Below are 19683 nucleotides of genomic sequence, written 5' to 3' on the forward strand. Positions count from 1 at the left end.
ACTCTCTCATGGTACTTTTTATAATAGGAGTTAATTATGACATATTTGTTTAGTGTCTTTTTTCCTCTTGCTAAACTTTAAATTCCATAAGGCAGGAAACTTACCTGTTCTTTTCTATATCCAGCATTTAGCACAGTGAGTAAAATCTGTGTAGAATAAAGAATCTGAAAGCTAGTCTACAGGCAAAGTGACTCTTAAAGGTTAATAAGTAGAATAAAAAAAATACTATTTTATATATACAATTATTCATTTATTGATTCTAAAACATTTATTTAGGTGTTAATTTTTTTTTTTTTTTTTGAGACAGGGTCTCACTCTGTTGCCCAGGCTAGAGTGCAGTGGCATCATCATAGCTCACTGTAACCTCAAACTCCTGAGCTCAAGTCATCTTCCTGCCTCAGCCTCCCGAGTAGCTGGAACTACAGGCACATGCCAACACAACTGGCTAATTTTTATATTTTTTGTAGAGATGGGGTCTTGAACTCCTGGCCTCAAGCAATCCTCCCGCCTTGGCCTCCCAAAGTTCTAGGATTACAGGTGTGAGCCACTGCACCCAGCTGAGGTGTTAACTTTCTAGCAGTTATTATGCTACCTACTAGGTATATTAATTTGAATAAAATATAATCCTTGCCCCTGACTCAAACCATAATGAAAGATACAGACACCTAAACAAAACGTTACCATGTTAAATACAGAGGTAACTACAAAAGAATAAATAGCTTATTTTATATAGGCGGTGAAGTTAACAGAGGAAAAGAGATTGCTATTTGAGAAATAAGAAAAGTTTGCCATGCAGAAGAAAAAAGACACTTCCAGAAGGGAGAACGGGTATATAAGGGTCAAAATAAGCTTGGAATATTGAGAGAATATAGGAGTAAGAACATACGGAAAAAAAGCAAACCATAAAAAATGGACAATAGTCCCCAAATCAAGGTATCCTATGGTTATTACTACAGGAATTAGCCAGCCTTCTAGTTCCCTGTGCTAGTAATCAGCTTCAAAATTTCAGTCATAAAAAAGCATAAAAGCTGAGTATAAAAGGAAATTTTAAAAGCAGGAAATATTTTGATAATCCCTAATATAGTTGCTCTTGTCTCTTTGGGTCCTAGTTTTCTCACTTATAAAATTTGTTTAGAGGAGATAATATCTCAAGTTCCTTTCAGTTTTAATACTGTTTGATTTTATATTTTAAAGGTATTTAAGGTAATCTACCTTCTGCAAATGTAACTGTCACAGTTTCTCTGAGAATATTCCCACTGTCTGTAGTCCACTGAAGCTGAAATGGAAACATTTATTTCAGTAAAAAAAGCATTTATATTGAAAAAAATCAATGCAACTGTCATATTTTCTTCATCCATAGAATAATTTTATTATATTCTGTAATTATTCTCTTCACTTGTTGACATTCTCAAAGCACAAGTATACTTTACTATCCAAATACATTAGGTTCTTGAGTTCAGAGAGCAAGAATATGGATAGCAAGTGTAGATGTCAAAAGAGCATTGTCGACCAAATCTGTTTTAATTTCTGAATTTTAGATAGTGATAATTAAGAGTTATGGATAGCAAGGAATAGTAGTTCTAACTTTTAAAAAAATCCAAATTTATTCAATTACTAAATTTGGATAGTAAAAGTTAGGAGAGCAAAGGATATTGCTCCTTAGATTTTAATACCATAATCACTGCCTGGATTGTAATTAGCAGTTTCTTGGTAGTTATAGTAATCTCTTCAGAGTAGGCAAAACTTTCATAGAAATAACTAATATTTAGGGGAAAACTATAGTATCAAAATATGAGGTAAAACTGATATCCACAGATAGCATATAGAACCAACATCATCACTTTGAATGTTCAAGTATGAACAATTCCATGAACAATTAAACTTGCCCATCTATTTAAAAAAGAGGGATATATATATACAGTATGTACTCAATAAATGTCTGCCAAATGAATAAGAAATAATTTTTATAGAGAAAAATATGTTGATTTTATTTATTTATTTTTTATTTTTTTTTTTTGAGATAGAGTCTCACTCTGTTGCCTGGCTAGAGTGAGTGCCGTGGCGTTAGCCTAGCTCACAGCAACCTCAAACTCCTGGGCTTAAGCGATCCTACTGCCTCAGCCTCCCCAGTAGCTGGGACTACAGACATGCGCCACCATGCCCGGCTAATTTTTTCTATATATATTTTTAGTTGGCCAGATAATTTCTTTCTATTTTTAGTAGAGACGGGGTCTCACTCTTGCTCAGGCTGGTCTCGAACTCCTGACCTCGAGCAATCCACCTCCCTCGGCCTCCCAGAGTGCTAGGATTACAGGCGTGAGCCACCGCGCCCAGCCATATGTGATTTTAAAATGAAGATTATTGTTTTTTTATTAGAGTCAGAGTTGGAAATACACTAATTTTTCTTTTTGTAAGAGTAATAAAAATTTTTAGTCATTATATGAGAGTTCATAGTATTTACATTTTAAGAAAAAGATGCCACTAGCTTTTCTTACATCACAGTTATTCAGATGGCCTAATAGTAGCCTTCCCTATTAGCCCAAATATTATCAGAAGCTGAGAAAGATTCTGTAATAAGATACGGAATTGTGGTTGTAATCATACCGTTGCTGGAATAATCTCTGAGTTATATACTGTATCTCCATTTCTCAAGGATTTCTGTACTTCATGGATGTGATTTTTTATATCATTTACAGTTGGAAAAAAAGATAAATTATGTCTTTCAGGTACCTCCTCAGGTTTGAACATTTCTCTTTCCACAAACTTTCTGTGGAAAATATAAAATAAAATAAAAACATAAACCATCTGGCAATATACTTTTAGATCAAAAGAGAGAAGAGTCTCTTTTAGCATAAACTTTTGTAAAGTATGGTTTACTGCTCCATAAGTAATTTATATTTTCCCACTTTTATTTTTACCATACATTAAATCATAGAATTCATTCAGATTATAGAAATGTAATATTTTCATTGGTTAAACACCTAAATATATTAGAGTGAACTTTGAGACTTTTATGGATGGAATGAAATCATTATTTTCAGTTTAAGTATAATAATGTTTTTAATGCTTACTATCTCAGGTCTTGTATGGAACACTTCATACAAATATCTCCTTTAACCCTTACTATGATCCTGTGGCATAGATACAATTGTCATTCCTAATTCACAGATAAAGGAACCGAGGACTGCAGAAGCTAAATAATTTGCTCAAAGTTATATACCTACCTATTAAGTAAGAGAGTTTGGGCCTATACCCACATTATGTGCATAAATATCATGTTATACTGCTTCCAAAGGCACCAATTAATATTATATGAAATATAATGTGTGTGAATTTTATAAGTAGAAAAAAGATAGAAATAGAAGGTGGCATTGCTACATAATTATAAAAAATAAATACACAAAAGAAATGATACAGTTTAATATATCTATGCTTTGTGCATTATATTCAGTGCAGCAAATCACAGAGCTGTATTATACTTCTGTTCTTAAGATTCAGGTATGGTAAATAATGAATGGTTTTACCATATTTTGGCTTTGTTCTAACAATGCTCCCGTGGAAATAAATAAAAAATGTTTAAGAGAGCTGCTAAACAGAAAAGTCATGTATTAATTAAGGAATAATATTAATACTAGGAATTACAGTAAGTCCTCACTTAATATCATTGATAGGTTCTCAGAAACTGCAACCTTAAGCAAAAGGACTTAAAATGAAATCATTTTTTTCTCATTGACACTATAACAACTTTGAATGAAAAGATGTTGAACGAAACAATATTATATGTGCGCCTGCTGTATGTCATTTCACTTAAAGTAGCAGTTTCTAAGAACCTATTGACTTGCTATACTCATTTTGTTGTTCAGACAGATTACATAATAACCAGTAAGAGCAAGATTAAGTACCAGAAATCATGACAATGAGCACAGGTTATAGACTAAGGCCTAAATTTCAGTTCTGTCTCTGCCTCTTTTTTTTTCAGCAAACTGAAAATATTTTATTAGAACATGGTTCTTTCTCCATTGATTTGTATTACATGGGTTTACATATGTAGCTATAAAAGGCAAATGTAAACACGCTTTCCTAAAGATTCATTATAAGCTGTTTTCTCTCAGTGAATGGAAGGGACAAACTACATTTCTGACAAAGGACTCATATCTACGATTGCTTCTTCCTCTTAAGCCAATTATTTAACCATTCTGAGTCCCCATTTTTTCATGTGTAGAATTGAGATAAATATACCAACTGTACAGAGCTGTTATAAGACTAAATGAGATCATAAATGTAAAGAACTTGGTGCAATACCTGGCACACACATAGAAAGTACCACATAACAATGATGATGATGATAATGATGATATAATTATTGTTACTTCCTCAGGATCAATAAAATTAGACCACAGTACTATAAATAAAATTTCATTACATAAAGAACTATTCAAATTCTTTTGTTGTAATAAAATTTAATTGTATTTCAAATAGCTTGAAGTAAGTACCTTGGCCTAGGTTTTAAAATCTTTGGTTCTATAAAGTTTTTTTCTCTAAAGGTATTTACTAAATAATTCAATTTATATATCATTTAGAAACAGTCTAATTTGCTAAAACTGAATATGAAATATCTCAAATGACTAATTAGAATTATAATAAACCATATCATACCATATTATGCCAAGCAATTGATGGAAAATGATCAGTTCATAAAAAAGATTATTTAAATAAATTAATAAACCATGTTCCTTTTCTACTGATAGCATATATTCAGGAAAATATCTATAATGTTCAGTGTATTATTTAAAGCAACAAACAAAAATGAAAAAGGTAAAAGTACCTTAGCTGTTTCCTTACTGCATACACTTGTTCTATTCCCTGTGATACTAATTCTTGAATCTTATGTGCGACTTGAGGATGTAAACGTGAGGGTAATGCACAATTCTCATCTCTAATTGCAGTTTCTTCTTCTTCAAGAGAAGACACAGGAAAAGGGGAAGGTGACAAAGGGAGGCAGGGAGTCTCCAGTTCATGATACTGATGAGCTTGCTGTGTAGGCAACTGTACATACCACCTGAGAAGAGAAAATATTTAAAATTATTAACATTTAAATATTAAAATTATTAATATTAGACAAAGGCAGGAATCATACTTAGGTTAGTACTAATAATTTTTTAAGAAAAAATTATATATGATTATACCATATTAAACAAAATCTAAAATGACCTCTGCTTAACTCTTCTAAGATCTGCTTTATACCCAATTAAATAAAAATATTTATAAACCTTTATAGACTCACTGTGGCCCTAAAGTTGAGGGAGATGCAAGGATTTTAAGAGTGTGTATACATATATATACATATTTATTTAAAATTTCATATTAAGTAAATTTTACCTCAAAAATAAAGAGACATCATAAATCATCTTTTAAATTACACATCTTCCTATTCATCAAACTGCTGTCCCAAATTACACTTCTGTGTTACACCTACCATCCTTCCAACCGGGGAATATATGCAATTCAGAGCTATATGGGAGAATCTTCCTTCACATGAGCTCAACATACTGCCTCTACAGCACTCCCAGACCCTGTTCGCCCAGTGAGCAAGAAAATAAACTAAGGTGAACACAGATCTCTTCGAGAGCAGTGAAAAAAAAAAGATGCTGGGAAAATGAACTGATCTGGTAGGATACTGCTTTAATTGGTACTTTTGTACAAAATTCTTTTATTTTATTTTATTTACTTATTTATTTATTTATTTAGTTAGTTAGTTAGTTAGTTATAGATTGAGACAGAGTCTCACTTTGTTGCCCGGGCTAGAGTGCCATGGCATCAGCCTAGCTTACAGCAACCTCAAACTCCTGGGCTCAAGCAATCCTTCTGCCTCAGCCTCCCAAGTAGCTGGGACTACAGGCATGCGCCACCATGCCCGGCTAATTTACATATATATATATTTTTAGTTGTCCAGCTAATTTCTTTCTATTTTTTAGTAGGGATGGGGTCTCGCTCTTGCTCAGGCTGGTCTTGAACTCCTGAGCTCAAACGATCCACCCACCTTGGCCTCCCAGAGTGCTAGCATTACAGGCGTGAGCCACCCCGCCCAGCCTGTACAAAATTCTTACAGTGACATTGCATGAAACGGAGCCTACTTAGAAATTATACACAATGTTCTCCAAACTGAAGGATTTAATTATTGACTCACTTGATTTTTCATGTACGTAAAAGTTTTTTTAAAGATCACACAAAAACTATATTCCATATACTTAATCCCATTATACTATAGCAAATTCTTTGCCTGGACCGACACATAAAGAAAAGTAAAAAAGAAAGCTACTATTTTTCTTCTTATTTAAAACCTGAAGCATAAAAGGCATAAAATGGAATTTTATTTAGGGTTTAGAATTCATTTCTGTCTGCATAAGTAATCAAAGATGGGTTAAAAAATATAATGTGGCTGCAAGTTCTGCTCCTAATAAGTATCTAAAACAAAGTACTAAATATATAATAAAATATGTTGCTAAATATTTATTGGTGATTTTGGGGAAAAGCTTCCACATGGTATATAGCATATATAGTATAGTATAATTCTTTTTATTTATTTATTTTTTGAAACAAAGCCTTGCTCTGTTGCCCTGGGTAGAGTGCAATGGCATGATCATAGCTCACTGCAACCTCAAACTCCTGGGCTCAAGCGATCCTCCTGCCTCAGCCTCCCCAGTAGCTGGGACTGCAGGCATGCGGCACATCTGACTATTTTTTCTATTTTTGGTAGAGACGGGGTTCTTCCTTTTGTTCAGGCTGGTCTCCAACTCCTGGCCTCAAGTGATCCTCCCGCCTCAGCCTCCCAGAGTGCTAGGATTACAAGCATGAGCCACTGAGCCCAGACAGTATAGTATAATTCTTCGGTCAGAATTATCTACAACCTTTGTCTAATGAACTCAATGGCTTAGATAGTAGCCAATCAATTTAATACCTAGGAAACTACTGGTGAGAAATCTACCTTATAAAACCATTACTTAATGAGATAACTGGAAAACAAAATTATAATTTTTCCTACAAAAGAATTCTTGCAAATGGACCTCATTAATTTAGAAAATAAAAGAACTATAGAAATGTCATACCTAAGAACACCACCAGCATCTACCAAGTTCTTCTTTAGCATGTTAAAGGCTTTCTCCTGCTCCATTCTGATTATTTTCTTATCAATTTTGGGGTCTGTAGGAACTCTATATTCAGGAAACTTCTGTACCTTTTTAATGTAAATCCTTTATACGAGATAAAGAAAAATGTGTTTCATTATGTTATAATGTCAAGAAAATCTAATTTATCAACAAAAAGATAAAGCATTTAAGTTTAGAGAAAATTCAATTTATCTAGAAAGTGTTCAGAGGCTTATGTAAAAGATATGCCATATTCTCAGTGCATAATACTTAGCAAATTAACAATAATCATTACTTGACTAAAATATTTAAGTATTTATAGATTTTAACATTTTTTTTCCTGGATTTCTCTCTATTATCCTGGAAGCTATAATCACCTCATGCCTGGATTACTTTAATAGCCTTTTTCCAGGCCTCTGTGCCTCCAATGTTTCATTACTTAAATTCACTTGATACATAAATGCCACAAAAAGTCTTCACATTTGTATTCCTCTGTTGAAGAATATGCTTGCTCTTTAATCAAGTACAAATTTCTTGGCAACATTCAAGGCATTCCATATGATTCTAACATATTTATCTAATCTTACTTTCTATTACTTCTAATATAAAATTTCTTTTCCTGTGAAGTTCATCTTCTCAATGTGTGATCATTCCATATGTTTATATAAATGGTTTTCCTAGCCTACAATATCTTCCCTCTAACTTTCTACCTACCCAAATTCAATTTAAACTCCAGCATCCAGGTTAAATTGCACTTTCTTTCCTGCCATGAGTTTGTATGGATATATTCCTTCTCTAAATACTATACATTTCACAATATAGACTATACCATCATGTTCTCTACTAGTTTCTTGTTTCCTGATCCACCCCAACGATATTTTAAATTTCTTGGCATTATCCAACCCATGGAGGAGCAGGAAAAAAGAAAAAAAAATTCCTGGGATTAGGTAAATTTTTATTCCTCTTTTGGTCTCCCTTCCTCCTATGGCACCCATGTAGTTTCTGGGCACAGAGTAGATTTTCAAAAAGTACTTGTAGAATAATGAAGAATAAAATTATTTCTTCACATATGGAGGCTTTCTCCAAAGTTATATCTGAAGTTTTTATATTGGTTATATTTAGAAAGCAGTTGAAAGTTTTGTTTCACGGTCAGGTTTAAATATTGCCTACAGTTAACATTATCAAATTAAATATGAAAAGACTTTTGAATGGGCTTTAAAAACTTGAGAATGCTGAAGTTTACAGCATGAGATGTGATGCTAAAATAAGATGTTTCAAAGATCAACTAAGTCTAACCACTACATTTTATCTTTAAGTTTTTTATTTTACCTAATAATTTAAAACATTCTCAGTGTCTAAAAAAAGTCTTAAAATACTTTCAAAATCTAAAAAAAATACATTCATAATGTAAAGGGCATTATAAAATTTCATTGATTCACATTTTTCCTTCTCATGCAGTGCAATGACTACTCTGTAGCCTCATTCTATCTAAAAGTTACTGCATTGGTCTCATACATTGCTGGTAATTGGTAAAATCTGTCTAAAAAGAAACTCTGCAATATTTGTCAATATTTTAAAATGACATAACCTTTGCCCTAGCAATTTTATTTCTAGGAATTTATCTCAGTGATATACTTGTGCAAGTGCCCAAATGTGTAGAATGTCACTGATTACAGCTTTTTTATTTATTTATTTATTTATTTATTTATTTATTTATTTATTTTTATTTATTTATTTATTTTTTGAGACAGAGTCTCACTCTGTTGCCCGGGCTAGAGTGAGTGCCGTGGCGTCAGCCTAGCTCACAGCAACCTCAAACTCCTGGGCTCAAGCGATCCTACTGCCTCAGCCTCCCCAGTAGCTGGGACTACAGGCATGCGCCACCATGCCCGGCTAATTTTTTCTCTATATAATTTTAGTTGGCCATATAATTTCTTTCCATTTTTAGTAGAGACGGGGTCTCGCTCTTGCTCAGGCTGGTCTCGAACTCCTGACCTCAAGCAATCCACCCGCCTCGGCCTCCCAGAGTGCTAGGATTACAGGCATGAGCCACCCGCGCCCAGCCGGACTGCAGCTTTGAATGTAATAATAAAGAATAATTTTCACAGCTTACATGTCCATCATTAGAGGACTAATTAAATAATTCATCCATAAATGGAATACTATATGGCTATTAAAAAGAAAGACAGTGCTTTTATATCAGATATGAAGTCAGCTTTGAGATCTACTGTGAAGGAAAAAGAGCAAAGTATAAGTCACTACACTTACACTAGTATGTGGCATACCTGCGCAATAGATAACCACTACTGGCATTCAGATTGGGAATAAATCCACGTGAATTCATAGTAGGAAGGAAGGTATATTACTATCTAACTCTAAGGAAAGAAAAATACACTAATGAGCTTTACTGAAATCTTCAACAACATTTATGGGAGCAGAAGAGATCTCCCTCTCTCTCTCCATATGTATGTGTATGTATATATATATATATATATATATGCATGCATACACTCAAGAGTATCTTTGGAAGATGAATCAAGTAAGAGTTGTCGCCTTGAAGAGAGACACAGGGAACAGGGGTGAGAGAAAACTGAGAATTCACTGTATACTTTTTGCACTGTTTAAACTTAATAAAAATATGCATATTAGCTGTTAAAAAATAAGTACTTAATAAAAAACAAATAAAAAAAATGAGAGCTTACCGAGCTGGACAAGTGGCTTTGTAGAGCTGACAGGACCTGCTTTCCTGCTCACTGATTTTTTTTAACTGGAAACCTTTTCTCCTTGGCCCATACTGACACTCCATTACCACAGCTCTACTCCCTGTGGGCCAAAACCAACTATAGGTGTTAATTCAAGTCCATCTGTTCTAGACACTAGATTAAAAATAACTAGGTGGTGGCAATGTCAAAATCTACACTTTCAATTACACATCAGTAACTCTTAAGATGTACAAATACTTAGACCGGGTGCAGTAGCTCTCGCCTGTAATCCTAGCATTCTGGGAGGCCAAGGCGGGTGGATCATTTGAGCTCAGAAGTTCCAGACCAGCCTGAGCAAGAGGGAGACCCTGTCTCTACTAAAAAAATAGGAAGAAATTAGATGGACAACTAAAAATATATATATAAAAAATTAGCCAGGCATGGTGGCACATGCCTGTAGTCCCAGTTACTTGGGACGCTGAGGCAGTAGGATTGTTTGAGCCCAGGAGTTTGAGGTTGCTCTGAGCTAGGCTGACGCCACAGCACTCTAGCCTGGGCAACAGAGCCAGACTCTGTCTCAAAAAAAAAAAAAAAAACCAAAAATGTACAAATTCATAAATTTAAAAGTTTATTGTAAAATGTACCAAATGTATCATAATTATGGTAAGGAAATTAGCAAATATCAATGATTGAATGTCTACTGATATTTACATACATATGACTTTTTTTTTTTTTTTTTTTTGAGACAGAGTCTCGCTCTGTTGCCCTGGCTAGAGTGCTGTGGCGTCAGCCTAGCTCAGAGCAACCTCAAACTCCTGGGCTCAAGCAATCCTTCTGCCTCAGCCTCCCGAGTAGCTGGGACTACAGGCATGCACCACTATGCCCGGCTAATTTTTTCTATGTATATTTTTAGCTGTCCATATAATTTCTTTCTGTTTTTAGTAGAGACAGGGTCTCGCTCTTGCTCAGGCTGGTCTCAAACTCCTGAGCTCAAACGATTCACCCACCTCGGCCTCCCAGAGTGCTCGGATTACAGGCGTGAGCTACCACACCCGGCCCATATGACTTTTAATAATAATGAAATCTACCACTTTATAAATAGAAATTAGTAAATGCTACATTTAGTTAATAAATATTAATATCATTTAAAAATTTATTTCCTTTTATAATTATTAATTTTCTTATTTCTGTTTGGGCTGTTAATGCGGTAACCAGCCTCTAAAATGGCCCCCAATGATCCCTGCCTCCTAGTATTCATGTCCTCTATAATCCCCTTCCTTTGACATGGGCTGGACTTATTAACTTACTTTTTATTTATTTATTTATTTTTGAGTCAGAGTCTCACTCTGTTGCCCAGGCTAGAATGCCATGGCCTCAGGCTAGCTCACAGCAACCTCAAACTCCTGGGCTCGAGTGATCCTTCTGCCTCAGCCTCCCAAGTAGCTGGGACTACAGGCATGCACCACCGTGCCCGGCTAATTTTTTCTATATATATTTTTAGTTGTCCAGCTAATTTCTTTCTATTTTTAGTAGAGACGGAGTCTCGCTCTTGCTCAGGCTAGTCTCAAACTCCTGAGCTCAAACAATCCACCTGCCTCAGCCTCCCAGAGAGCTAGGATTACAGGCGTGAGCCACCGTGCCCAGCCCAATTTACTTCTAATGAATATGGCAGAAGTGATAGGATGTTATTTTTGATGTTAGGTTATAAAAAGACTATAACTTCCATGATGGCGTACTCTCTTGCTCTTCCTTGGATTGCTCTCTCTGGGTGAAATCAGCTGCCACATGGTGAGGGAGCTCTGTGGAAAGGCCCATGTGGCAAGGAATAAGGCCTGCCACATGAGTGAGTTTGGAAGCAGGTCCTCCCCCAGTCAAGTCAAGAGATGACTACAGCTCCAGTCAACACCTTAATTGCAGTCTTGTGAGAGAATCCAAGGCAGAACCACTTTGCTAAGTCGCTCTTGGATTCCTGACCCACAGAAACTGTGAGATAATAAATGTTTGTGGTTTTCAGCCACCAAGTTTGGGGTAACTTGTTACACAGCAATAGATAATACAAATGAGTAGATGTGAAAACTAGAGTTTAAGATTTTAAGCTAAATATTCTACTCTACTGCAAGATACAGCAAACTTTTAAAATATAAAATAAAAAACACCAATAATTAATAAAAATGTTGATAAAAGCTGACATTAAAATTTAGAACGTGTTTAAAAGACAACATAAATAAAGGTAAAAGAAAAGTAACAGTTTGAGAAACACATTTTGTAATACACCTAATAAAGAATTACTATACAGAATATAAAGAACCACAAATGATTAAAAATAAAAAATAAAGAAACAACCAAACAGAAAAGTGGGCAAAGGCTATATAAATAGGTAATTCAGAAAGAGAAAAAAAGTAGTAAATGAACAAATAAAAAGATGTTCAACTTTACTAGTGAAAGGGAAATGCAAATTAAAACAATAGTAAAATACTATCACACACTGCTCAGATTGGCAAAAATAAAAACATTTGACAATACTCTAAAACAACTGATCCACTGATCAATCTAAATACCACAAATAGAGAGACACATAGATAGCAATAAGTATACAGCACATCTATGAATTATTCTTACAAAAATCAAATCTGCATTTAATCAATACTCTAGACCTAACAGTTTAGGAAATACAGGAGATAAAAGAATACAAACTACACCACAGAGATGGAATCAGCAAAATCCAGAATACGGCAAACACTACAGGATAAACTACTGGGGGAAAAGAGGAAAGAAATCTTTAGATGAAAAGAAATTTAAGAACTATATTAACCAAATGCAATCTGCGAACCTTGTTGGAATTTGAATTTGAACAAACCTATGGGGCAAAAAAAACCTGGAAAATATAAACATTGGAAATTTTATAACATTAAGAAATTACTGTTAATTCTTTTAAAGTGTTATAATGGGATTGTTATATATGTGTGTATATGTATATACACACATATGTATGTATTAATATATAAAGAGTTATCTTTTACAGATATATACTTTAGCATATACTATATACTTTAGTAATTATAGATGAAATGATATGATATATGAAATATGCTATAAAACTATCCGGGGATTGAGGAAGTGGTAAAGGGTATAGATGAGACAAGACTGAGAAGACTGACTATGCGGATAGTTGTTGAAGCTGGATGACAGATATATGGAGTCATGGGGTTTCTTGTATTATTACCACTACTTTGATTCACATATGAAAACTGCCATAATATAAAGATTTTTAAAAATCTAGCAATACTAAGTCATAAAGTAAATGTGGGGAAGGGAAATTTTATACATTGCTGGTAGGAATGAAAATTGGTACAGGTTATCAATCCCTTATGTACAAATCTAAAATCTAAAAAGCCCAGAAAACAAAGTTTTTTGGAACTCATTTGGCTATAAAACCGGACTAGAACTGCCTGAGGCCACTTACAGTCTTTATTTATTCCCCTTCGTGTGACTATCCATAAAGAATTACCATTTCATTATGTGAAACTGTCTATAGAATAGTTGCTAGGAGTATTCTATAATATTACCATATTACATTCCAAAAATTCAGAATACATTTGGACCAAAAAATTTCAAGGAAGGGATTCTGGACCTGTACAACCACTTTAGAAAGCAATTTAAGATAATCTTGTAAACATGAATACTTCACATACTTCACAACTAACAATTCCACTTTAAGGCATGTACTATAGAAAAATTAATTACACCTTTCATCAGAAGATATATACTGTGGAGGTTTGATTATAGCATTCTTTATAATAGTGAAAAGTTGGAAACAACCTGAATGATATTGTATAGAAAAATAATTGTGCTCTGGTCATATGCTAGAATATTATACAACACTTACATTAACTAGGCTCTGTAAGTATCTATCAGTATGGATAGATCTCAAAAAATAAGGGTGAGTAAAAAAGTTTATAAAACAATGTCTACAGTTTACTATTTATGTATATTTTCAAATATTCAAAATAACAAAATATATTATTGAAAATACAAATATATATGGTAAAGTATAAAAATATAGACTAGAAAGATAAACACCAAATTCATGTAGAGGCTATCTACGGAGAGTTAAGAAGGGGATTAGAACTAGGGGGAGAAAAACGAGGGCTGCAGGATTTCAAGTTTATTTTTAATTTTGCATTTCTTCTATGGAATACTTTTGAAACCCAGGCAGAAGAGTTTACGTTTATCTCATCTTCCTGTAAGTATTTTTCATTAACTTCAGAGGTCCAGGATAAGATTGCATCTCTTCCAGGTAAATTAGTGCCCCCACAGTCCTGAAATAAATCACTTATTTTGATTGTTTGTGGTTTTGACTAGTCCTAGGGTAGATCTCTAGGCTTTGCCCTATTATATTTTATTAAATAGGTTTGCTTGAAACTCTACTCCCTTAGTAAACACTAACCCAGAGGCTGAGAATACTATATATAACACACCTGATGCTTGAGAACTTTAGTATCAGAATTATACATAGTAATTCCAAATTGCATATAAATTCTATAAAGTAACTCCAGAGTTATAAGCTACATAAAATGGGCACAAGTATGACTCAAAATACAAATTAAAAAGACAGAGAAAATATTTGCTTCATAGGAGGAAAAAACCCACAGCAGATATATATACTTAAAATAATAAAATTGTCCTTTTTATTTTTTATTAAATAGGTCTACCTGGAATTTCAATATTTTAATTTTCTATTTATCAGCATAATATATAAAGGAAGCATTATTTACTTACTCTGACATATTAAAATACAATTTATTACATGAAGTAATTGGTTATATTTACTATAAGTTTTCTTTTTAGTTTAATATGCATTTTAATCAATTAACATTCAGCATTATCTACCAAAATAAAAATGTATCACCTTAGGAAAATCACATTTTCACAATGGACTATGGCTGCTGCTAAACCTTTTAAAATAATTCTTTAAAAAAAGTACCTGCATTGACAAATGGAATTCCATCATATGGGACATACTGGGATTTCCACATCAAGCGTGTAGCAGGCTTGGCTGGGCTTGGAGACTGGCGGGTCCCCCAAACACTCTGTGTTTGCTGCTTGTGAAATGTTAGGATACTTTCTAATTCAGTCTCACTTACACAGTAGCCACGATATGAATCTCCAATTTTCTACATGTATTAGAAAGTAAATAACAAAATTATTAGCAAATATGCTTCACTGCACAATAAATTTAATAAGATGTTTGTTCAAGATGAAAGACTCATCACCTTTCACAACAGAATGCCATTTGTTTCCTCAGATCAATGGACTGTTACAACCAGTAGGTCTGATCTGACTTCAAAGAGTATCATCAAGTAGATATTTTCCAGGTATTTGTTAGGGGAATATAACATCAAACTCACTGCCACACAATCATCTTTCCCAAAGTCTTGCTTGAGAGAAATAATATTTAGAAAGGATAGCTTGAAGAACATAAGGTGTATCCATTCTTCCAGATATTTAAAATTCTACCCCTGGATCAGCATAAAACTAGCCACAAAGTACTTCTTCCCTGTGGGGCTTCTTTTACTGAGACTGATTCTGATATGATGTCATGCATCGATTTGAAACCCTATGAAAATTGTGATTGTATCTTGTATAAAAATGTTGTAGAATTACCTCATTATATCAATATTCGTTTTATGAAGATCCTTCTTTGAGAGAAATTCCTATCTGGCCTTAGTACCAAAAAAAGTTAATGGTTTGCTTTTATCTTATGGAAATTAGCATAATTTTTTAAATCTAATAGGCACAGAATTTAGTTAACTAGGTTTCCCCTTTTGAAATGCAGATACTTAGATTACAGACAAGTGTATATACGCATATATACACATAGTTTGTTAAGATATTTATTTCCTTACTTCCATTTAATGGTCTTGTTCTTGTTTTTCTTTATTGTTTAGCTCCCACTTATAATTTACACCTTGTTAATATATTTTACATATTTTTGTAAGCAGTCTTAAATTCTTTCTGAAACAAGGTAAGGTATAAATAAATCATGTGAATAAATTGATATTATCTACACACAACCATTTGAATATCCCTGTACTAGAGGAGAAGGCTTTTCTACAGCAACAGAGAAAATTTGTTAACTGTAATCTCTTATACTGAAATGCATACAGATATCAACTTGACTCCATGTATTTTTTTTCCCTTATAGAGGAAACAAAACCAAAGATTTGGGCAGAGAGATCTTGTTCATCCTCATTAGACTAAATATTTCACCTTGGAAGAATACATTTAACAAAGAGAATGGTATCAAAATACTGTTGTGGCTGTACTTTTGGCCATAATAAAAAGAGATAATCTGATGTCAAACAATACATTATCTATAAATTTCCCCCAAAATAACGAAATTGCTTATGTTTAAAAATGTTCTTCTGGCCTAGATATTTCTTCATAAAATATCCACTACAAATAAAAGTCATATAATGTCTAACTATAATATTTTCATATATATAAAAGGAATAGAATATATAACATTGTCAATAAAGAAAAAATTCAGAATTAGTATAATATAATCAGGCCTATATACCTATAGGTAACCCTATAAATAAAAGTTTAATACAGTTTTGATACACTTTGGTCAAGTCTGAAAAAAAACTGCCTACAGAAAAACATCCTTAAATGAGAAATTCAAAAAGTAAAAAAGATTACCGAACAGTATTTTGAAGCAAAATGCAGAAAATATTTCTTCACCCATTAACCAAAAATGTTTTTCATCATTGATATAGATTGGAACAGGAGAAAGAATCCTTCACTGGGAGAGAAGGTTGTTCATCTTGGAAAACCATATACAGCCTGGACAGTTTTAACCAGTTTCTTATAAGAGGTATGGCTTGAGATAAGCCACATCATGCACTGTAGTTGTAAAATAAAGTGATTTGGCTACATAATTGCAAATGTTCTAATATCCATAGCATTCTGTGAAGTTTTTAATAGTGATTTTTTTTTTTGAGACAAGGTCTTGTTCTCTTGCCTGGGCTAGAGTACAGTGGTATCATCATAGCTCACTGCAGCCTCAAACTCCTGAGCTCAAGCAATCCCGAGCAGCTGGGACTACAAGTGTGCCTGGCTGATTTTCCTATTTTTTGTAGAGACAGGGTATCACTATGTTGCTCAAGCTGGTTTTGAACTCCTGGCCTCAAGCAATCCTCTTGTCTCAACCTCCCAAAGTGCTAGGATTATAGGTGTGAGCCACTGCGGCCAGCCTATGATAGTGAATTTTAAAACCCTCATCAAACAATAACAACAGTAACTTTAGAAAACTGCTGAAAAACTATGACTAACAAAAGATGTCGAGGAAAAACCTCAAAAAGAAAGAAAAGAAAAGAAAAGAAAAGAAAAGAAAAGAAAAGAAAAGAAAAGAAAAGAAAAGAAAAGAAAAGAAAAGTAAAGAGAAAAGATATATATATATACACTACTTAGAAAAGCAACAACAGTGATGAGGTCCTAAAAGGTGCAATATATTACTATCACAAGACTTAGTATTAGAAATTTTCTCAAAATACTAAAACTGAAGGAATATTTTTCTTTCTCATATTTTAAGATTTTTTTAAAACAATGAAGCATTTTATTTATTTATTTAAGACAGAGTCTCAATCTGTCACCCAGGCTAGAGTGCAGTGGCATCATCATAGCTCATTGTAACCTCAAACTCCTGGGCTCAAGTGATCCTCTTGCCTCAGCCTCCTGAGTAGCTGGGACTACAGGTGTCAGCCACCACACCCTGCTGATTTTTTCTATTTTTAGTAGAGATAAGGTCTCACTGTTGCTCAGGTTAGTCTCGAACTTCTGAGCTCAAGCCATCCTCCCTTCTCAGCCTCCTAGAGTGCTAGGATTACAAGTGTGAGCCACCAAGCCTGGCCCAATGAAGCATTTTAATAGTTAAATACTCGTTACCATTTACGGTTTATATACAGATGGGGTTATGTTCCTTTCCCTCAAAAAGTCTCATGGTTATGTAATAATGAATAACACAAGCTAGGAAATAATGAAGAATGGTAATTACAATAAATACCAAATAAATTTAAGAGAGAAATATGTTAAAGGCTAAAATAAACATTAGATAATTTATAGAAAAGATATGTAGGACTTGCATTGGGATTTGAAGAACAGTTAAAAATGGTAAGTATAAGAAAAAAATAAGATATAGGAAATGGAGATAAAAATGAGTGAAAGAAGATTCTGGAGTGTTTGTAGAAAGTAGGAGGATTAGGCTAACAAGAATAAAAGATGAGTTTGATGGCCCGGGCATGGTGGCTCATGCCTGTAATCTTAGCACTCTGGGAGGACAAGAAGGGAGGATAGCTTGAGCTCAGGAGTTCAAGATCAGCCTGAGCAAGAGCAAGACCCCATTTCTCCTAAAAATAGAAAAATTGGCTGCGTGTGGTGGCGCATGCCTGTAGTCCCAGCTACTTGGGAGGCTAAGGCAAGAGAATTGCTTGAGCCCAGAAGTTTGAGGTTGCTGTGAGCTAGGCTGACACCATGGCACTCTAGCCTGGGCAACAGAGTGAGACTCTGTCTCGAAAAAAAAAGAAAAGAAAAGGATGAGTTTGAGAAAAGTAGGAAGCAAAAAGCAAAATAGGACAAGATAGGATGATACGAGATTATGGAAATCCTTGAAAGCTAGTTACAGTGGCTAAATAACATGGAAAAAATAACACAACTTCTTGGGCAGTGAGAAGACAACGCAATATTTAAACATAAGCAGTTTTAGAAAAATACACATTAGGGACCAGAAATGGAAAAGTTAAAGAGATTGGGGGAAAGTCTATTATTGTAATCAAGTACAAAAGGACAAAAGTCTACGGAAGAATGGGCCAAAAAGAAAAAGACACTTTAAAAGAAAAACTAAAAGAATCTGGTGATTACCTGAATGTGGGAAAGGAAATTAGTCTAAAGTTTTGTGCCTGGGTGTCTAAAGAAATCGTATTTGTCATTTCACAGACATGGAATTTAGGAAGTGGAGCTAATGGTGGCATGGTAGACAATTTGGGTTTGGAATATGGTGAATCTGTGAAATCCAAATAAAGCTTCAAGTAGGTACCCAGAGATCTGGGACAAGAGTAAGGACAGAAATAAAGAACTGGTGATAAGACTTGGGAATTGTTTTTATAAATGTGACAACTGAAAGTCAACAAAGTAGCCAGGCGTGGTGGTTGGCGCCTGTAATCCTAGCACTCTGGGAGGCCAAGGTGGGAGGATCATTTGATGTCAGGAGTTCGAGACCAGCCTGAGCAAGAGTGAGACCCCATCTCTACTAAAAATAGAAAAAATTAGCCATCTCTACTAAAAATAGAAAACATTAGCCAGGTGTGGTGGTGTGCACCTCTGGTCCCTGCTACTCGGGAGGCTGAGGCAGGAGGATCGCTTGAGCCCAGGATTTTGAGGTTGCTGTGAGCTAGGCTGACACCATGACGCTCTAGCAGGGGCAACAGAGGGAGACTCTGGACTCAAAAATAAAAAAATTAAATAAAAATTTAAAAATACATACAAACAGTCAACAAAGTAGATAAGTGCTGCCAAAGAGAAAGTGCAGAGAAAAAAGACAAAGTCAGACAGTGAGTCTTGAAGAATTTCTGCTATAAATATGAACACAAGTATAAGCAAAGAAAAAGAAGAAATGATCAAAGAATAAAAAGTAAAGAAACATGATAGTGAAATTTCATGGACTAGAAGGGAAGAGACCTGCAAGAGAAGAAATCATAGTGAAATATGAAGAGATTTACATGACCACTGCTTTAACAGAGCTTACAATCTCGAAAGAATGAAAGAATAGATGAGGTCAG

The 19683-nt window shown here is 34.2% G+C and overlaps 1 protein-coding gene across 9 annotated transcripts in view; it reads right to left on the reverse strand.

The window, feature by feature from the left end:
• Positions 1–19683, reverse strand: part of CARF (calcium responsive transcription factor) — a 59972-nt gene that overhangs the window by 21885 nt on the left and 18404 nt on the right. For 7 of the 9 annotated variants that reach the window (XR_006736942.1, XR_006736943.1, XM_045559693.1 and 4 more), the window contains 6 exons: positions 14832–15021; positions 9848–9968; positions 7107–7250; positions 4826–5059; positions 2605–2767; positions 1213–1276 (listed from right to left, as the gene is read on the reverse strand). Coding sequence is in view for 7 of the 9 variants with exons in the window: in XM_045559693.1 (XP_045415649.1) it covers positions 1213–1276; positions 2605–2767; positions 4826–5059; positions 7107–7250; positions 9848–9968; positions 14832–15021 (916 nt within the window). In the remaining 2 variants the exon portion in view is untranslated. Of the gene's footprint in view, positions 1–1212; positions 1277–2604; positions 2768–4825; positions 5060–7106; positions 7251–9847; positions 9986–14831; positions 15022–19683 lie in introns of those variants that run through there. The other 2 variants (XM_045559699.1, XM_045559698.1) reach the window with 2 other exon arrangements.

Source organism: Lemur catta, chromosome 8, assembly GCF_020740605.2.
Source record: "Lemur catta isolate mLemCat1 chromosome 8, mLemCat1.pri, whole genome shotgun sequence".
Lineage (NCBI taxonomy): Eukaryota > Metazoa > Chordata > Mammalia > Primates > Lemuridae > Lemur > Lemur catta.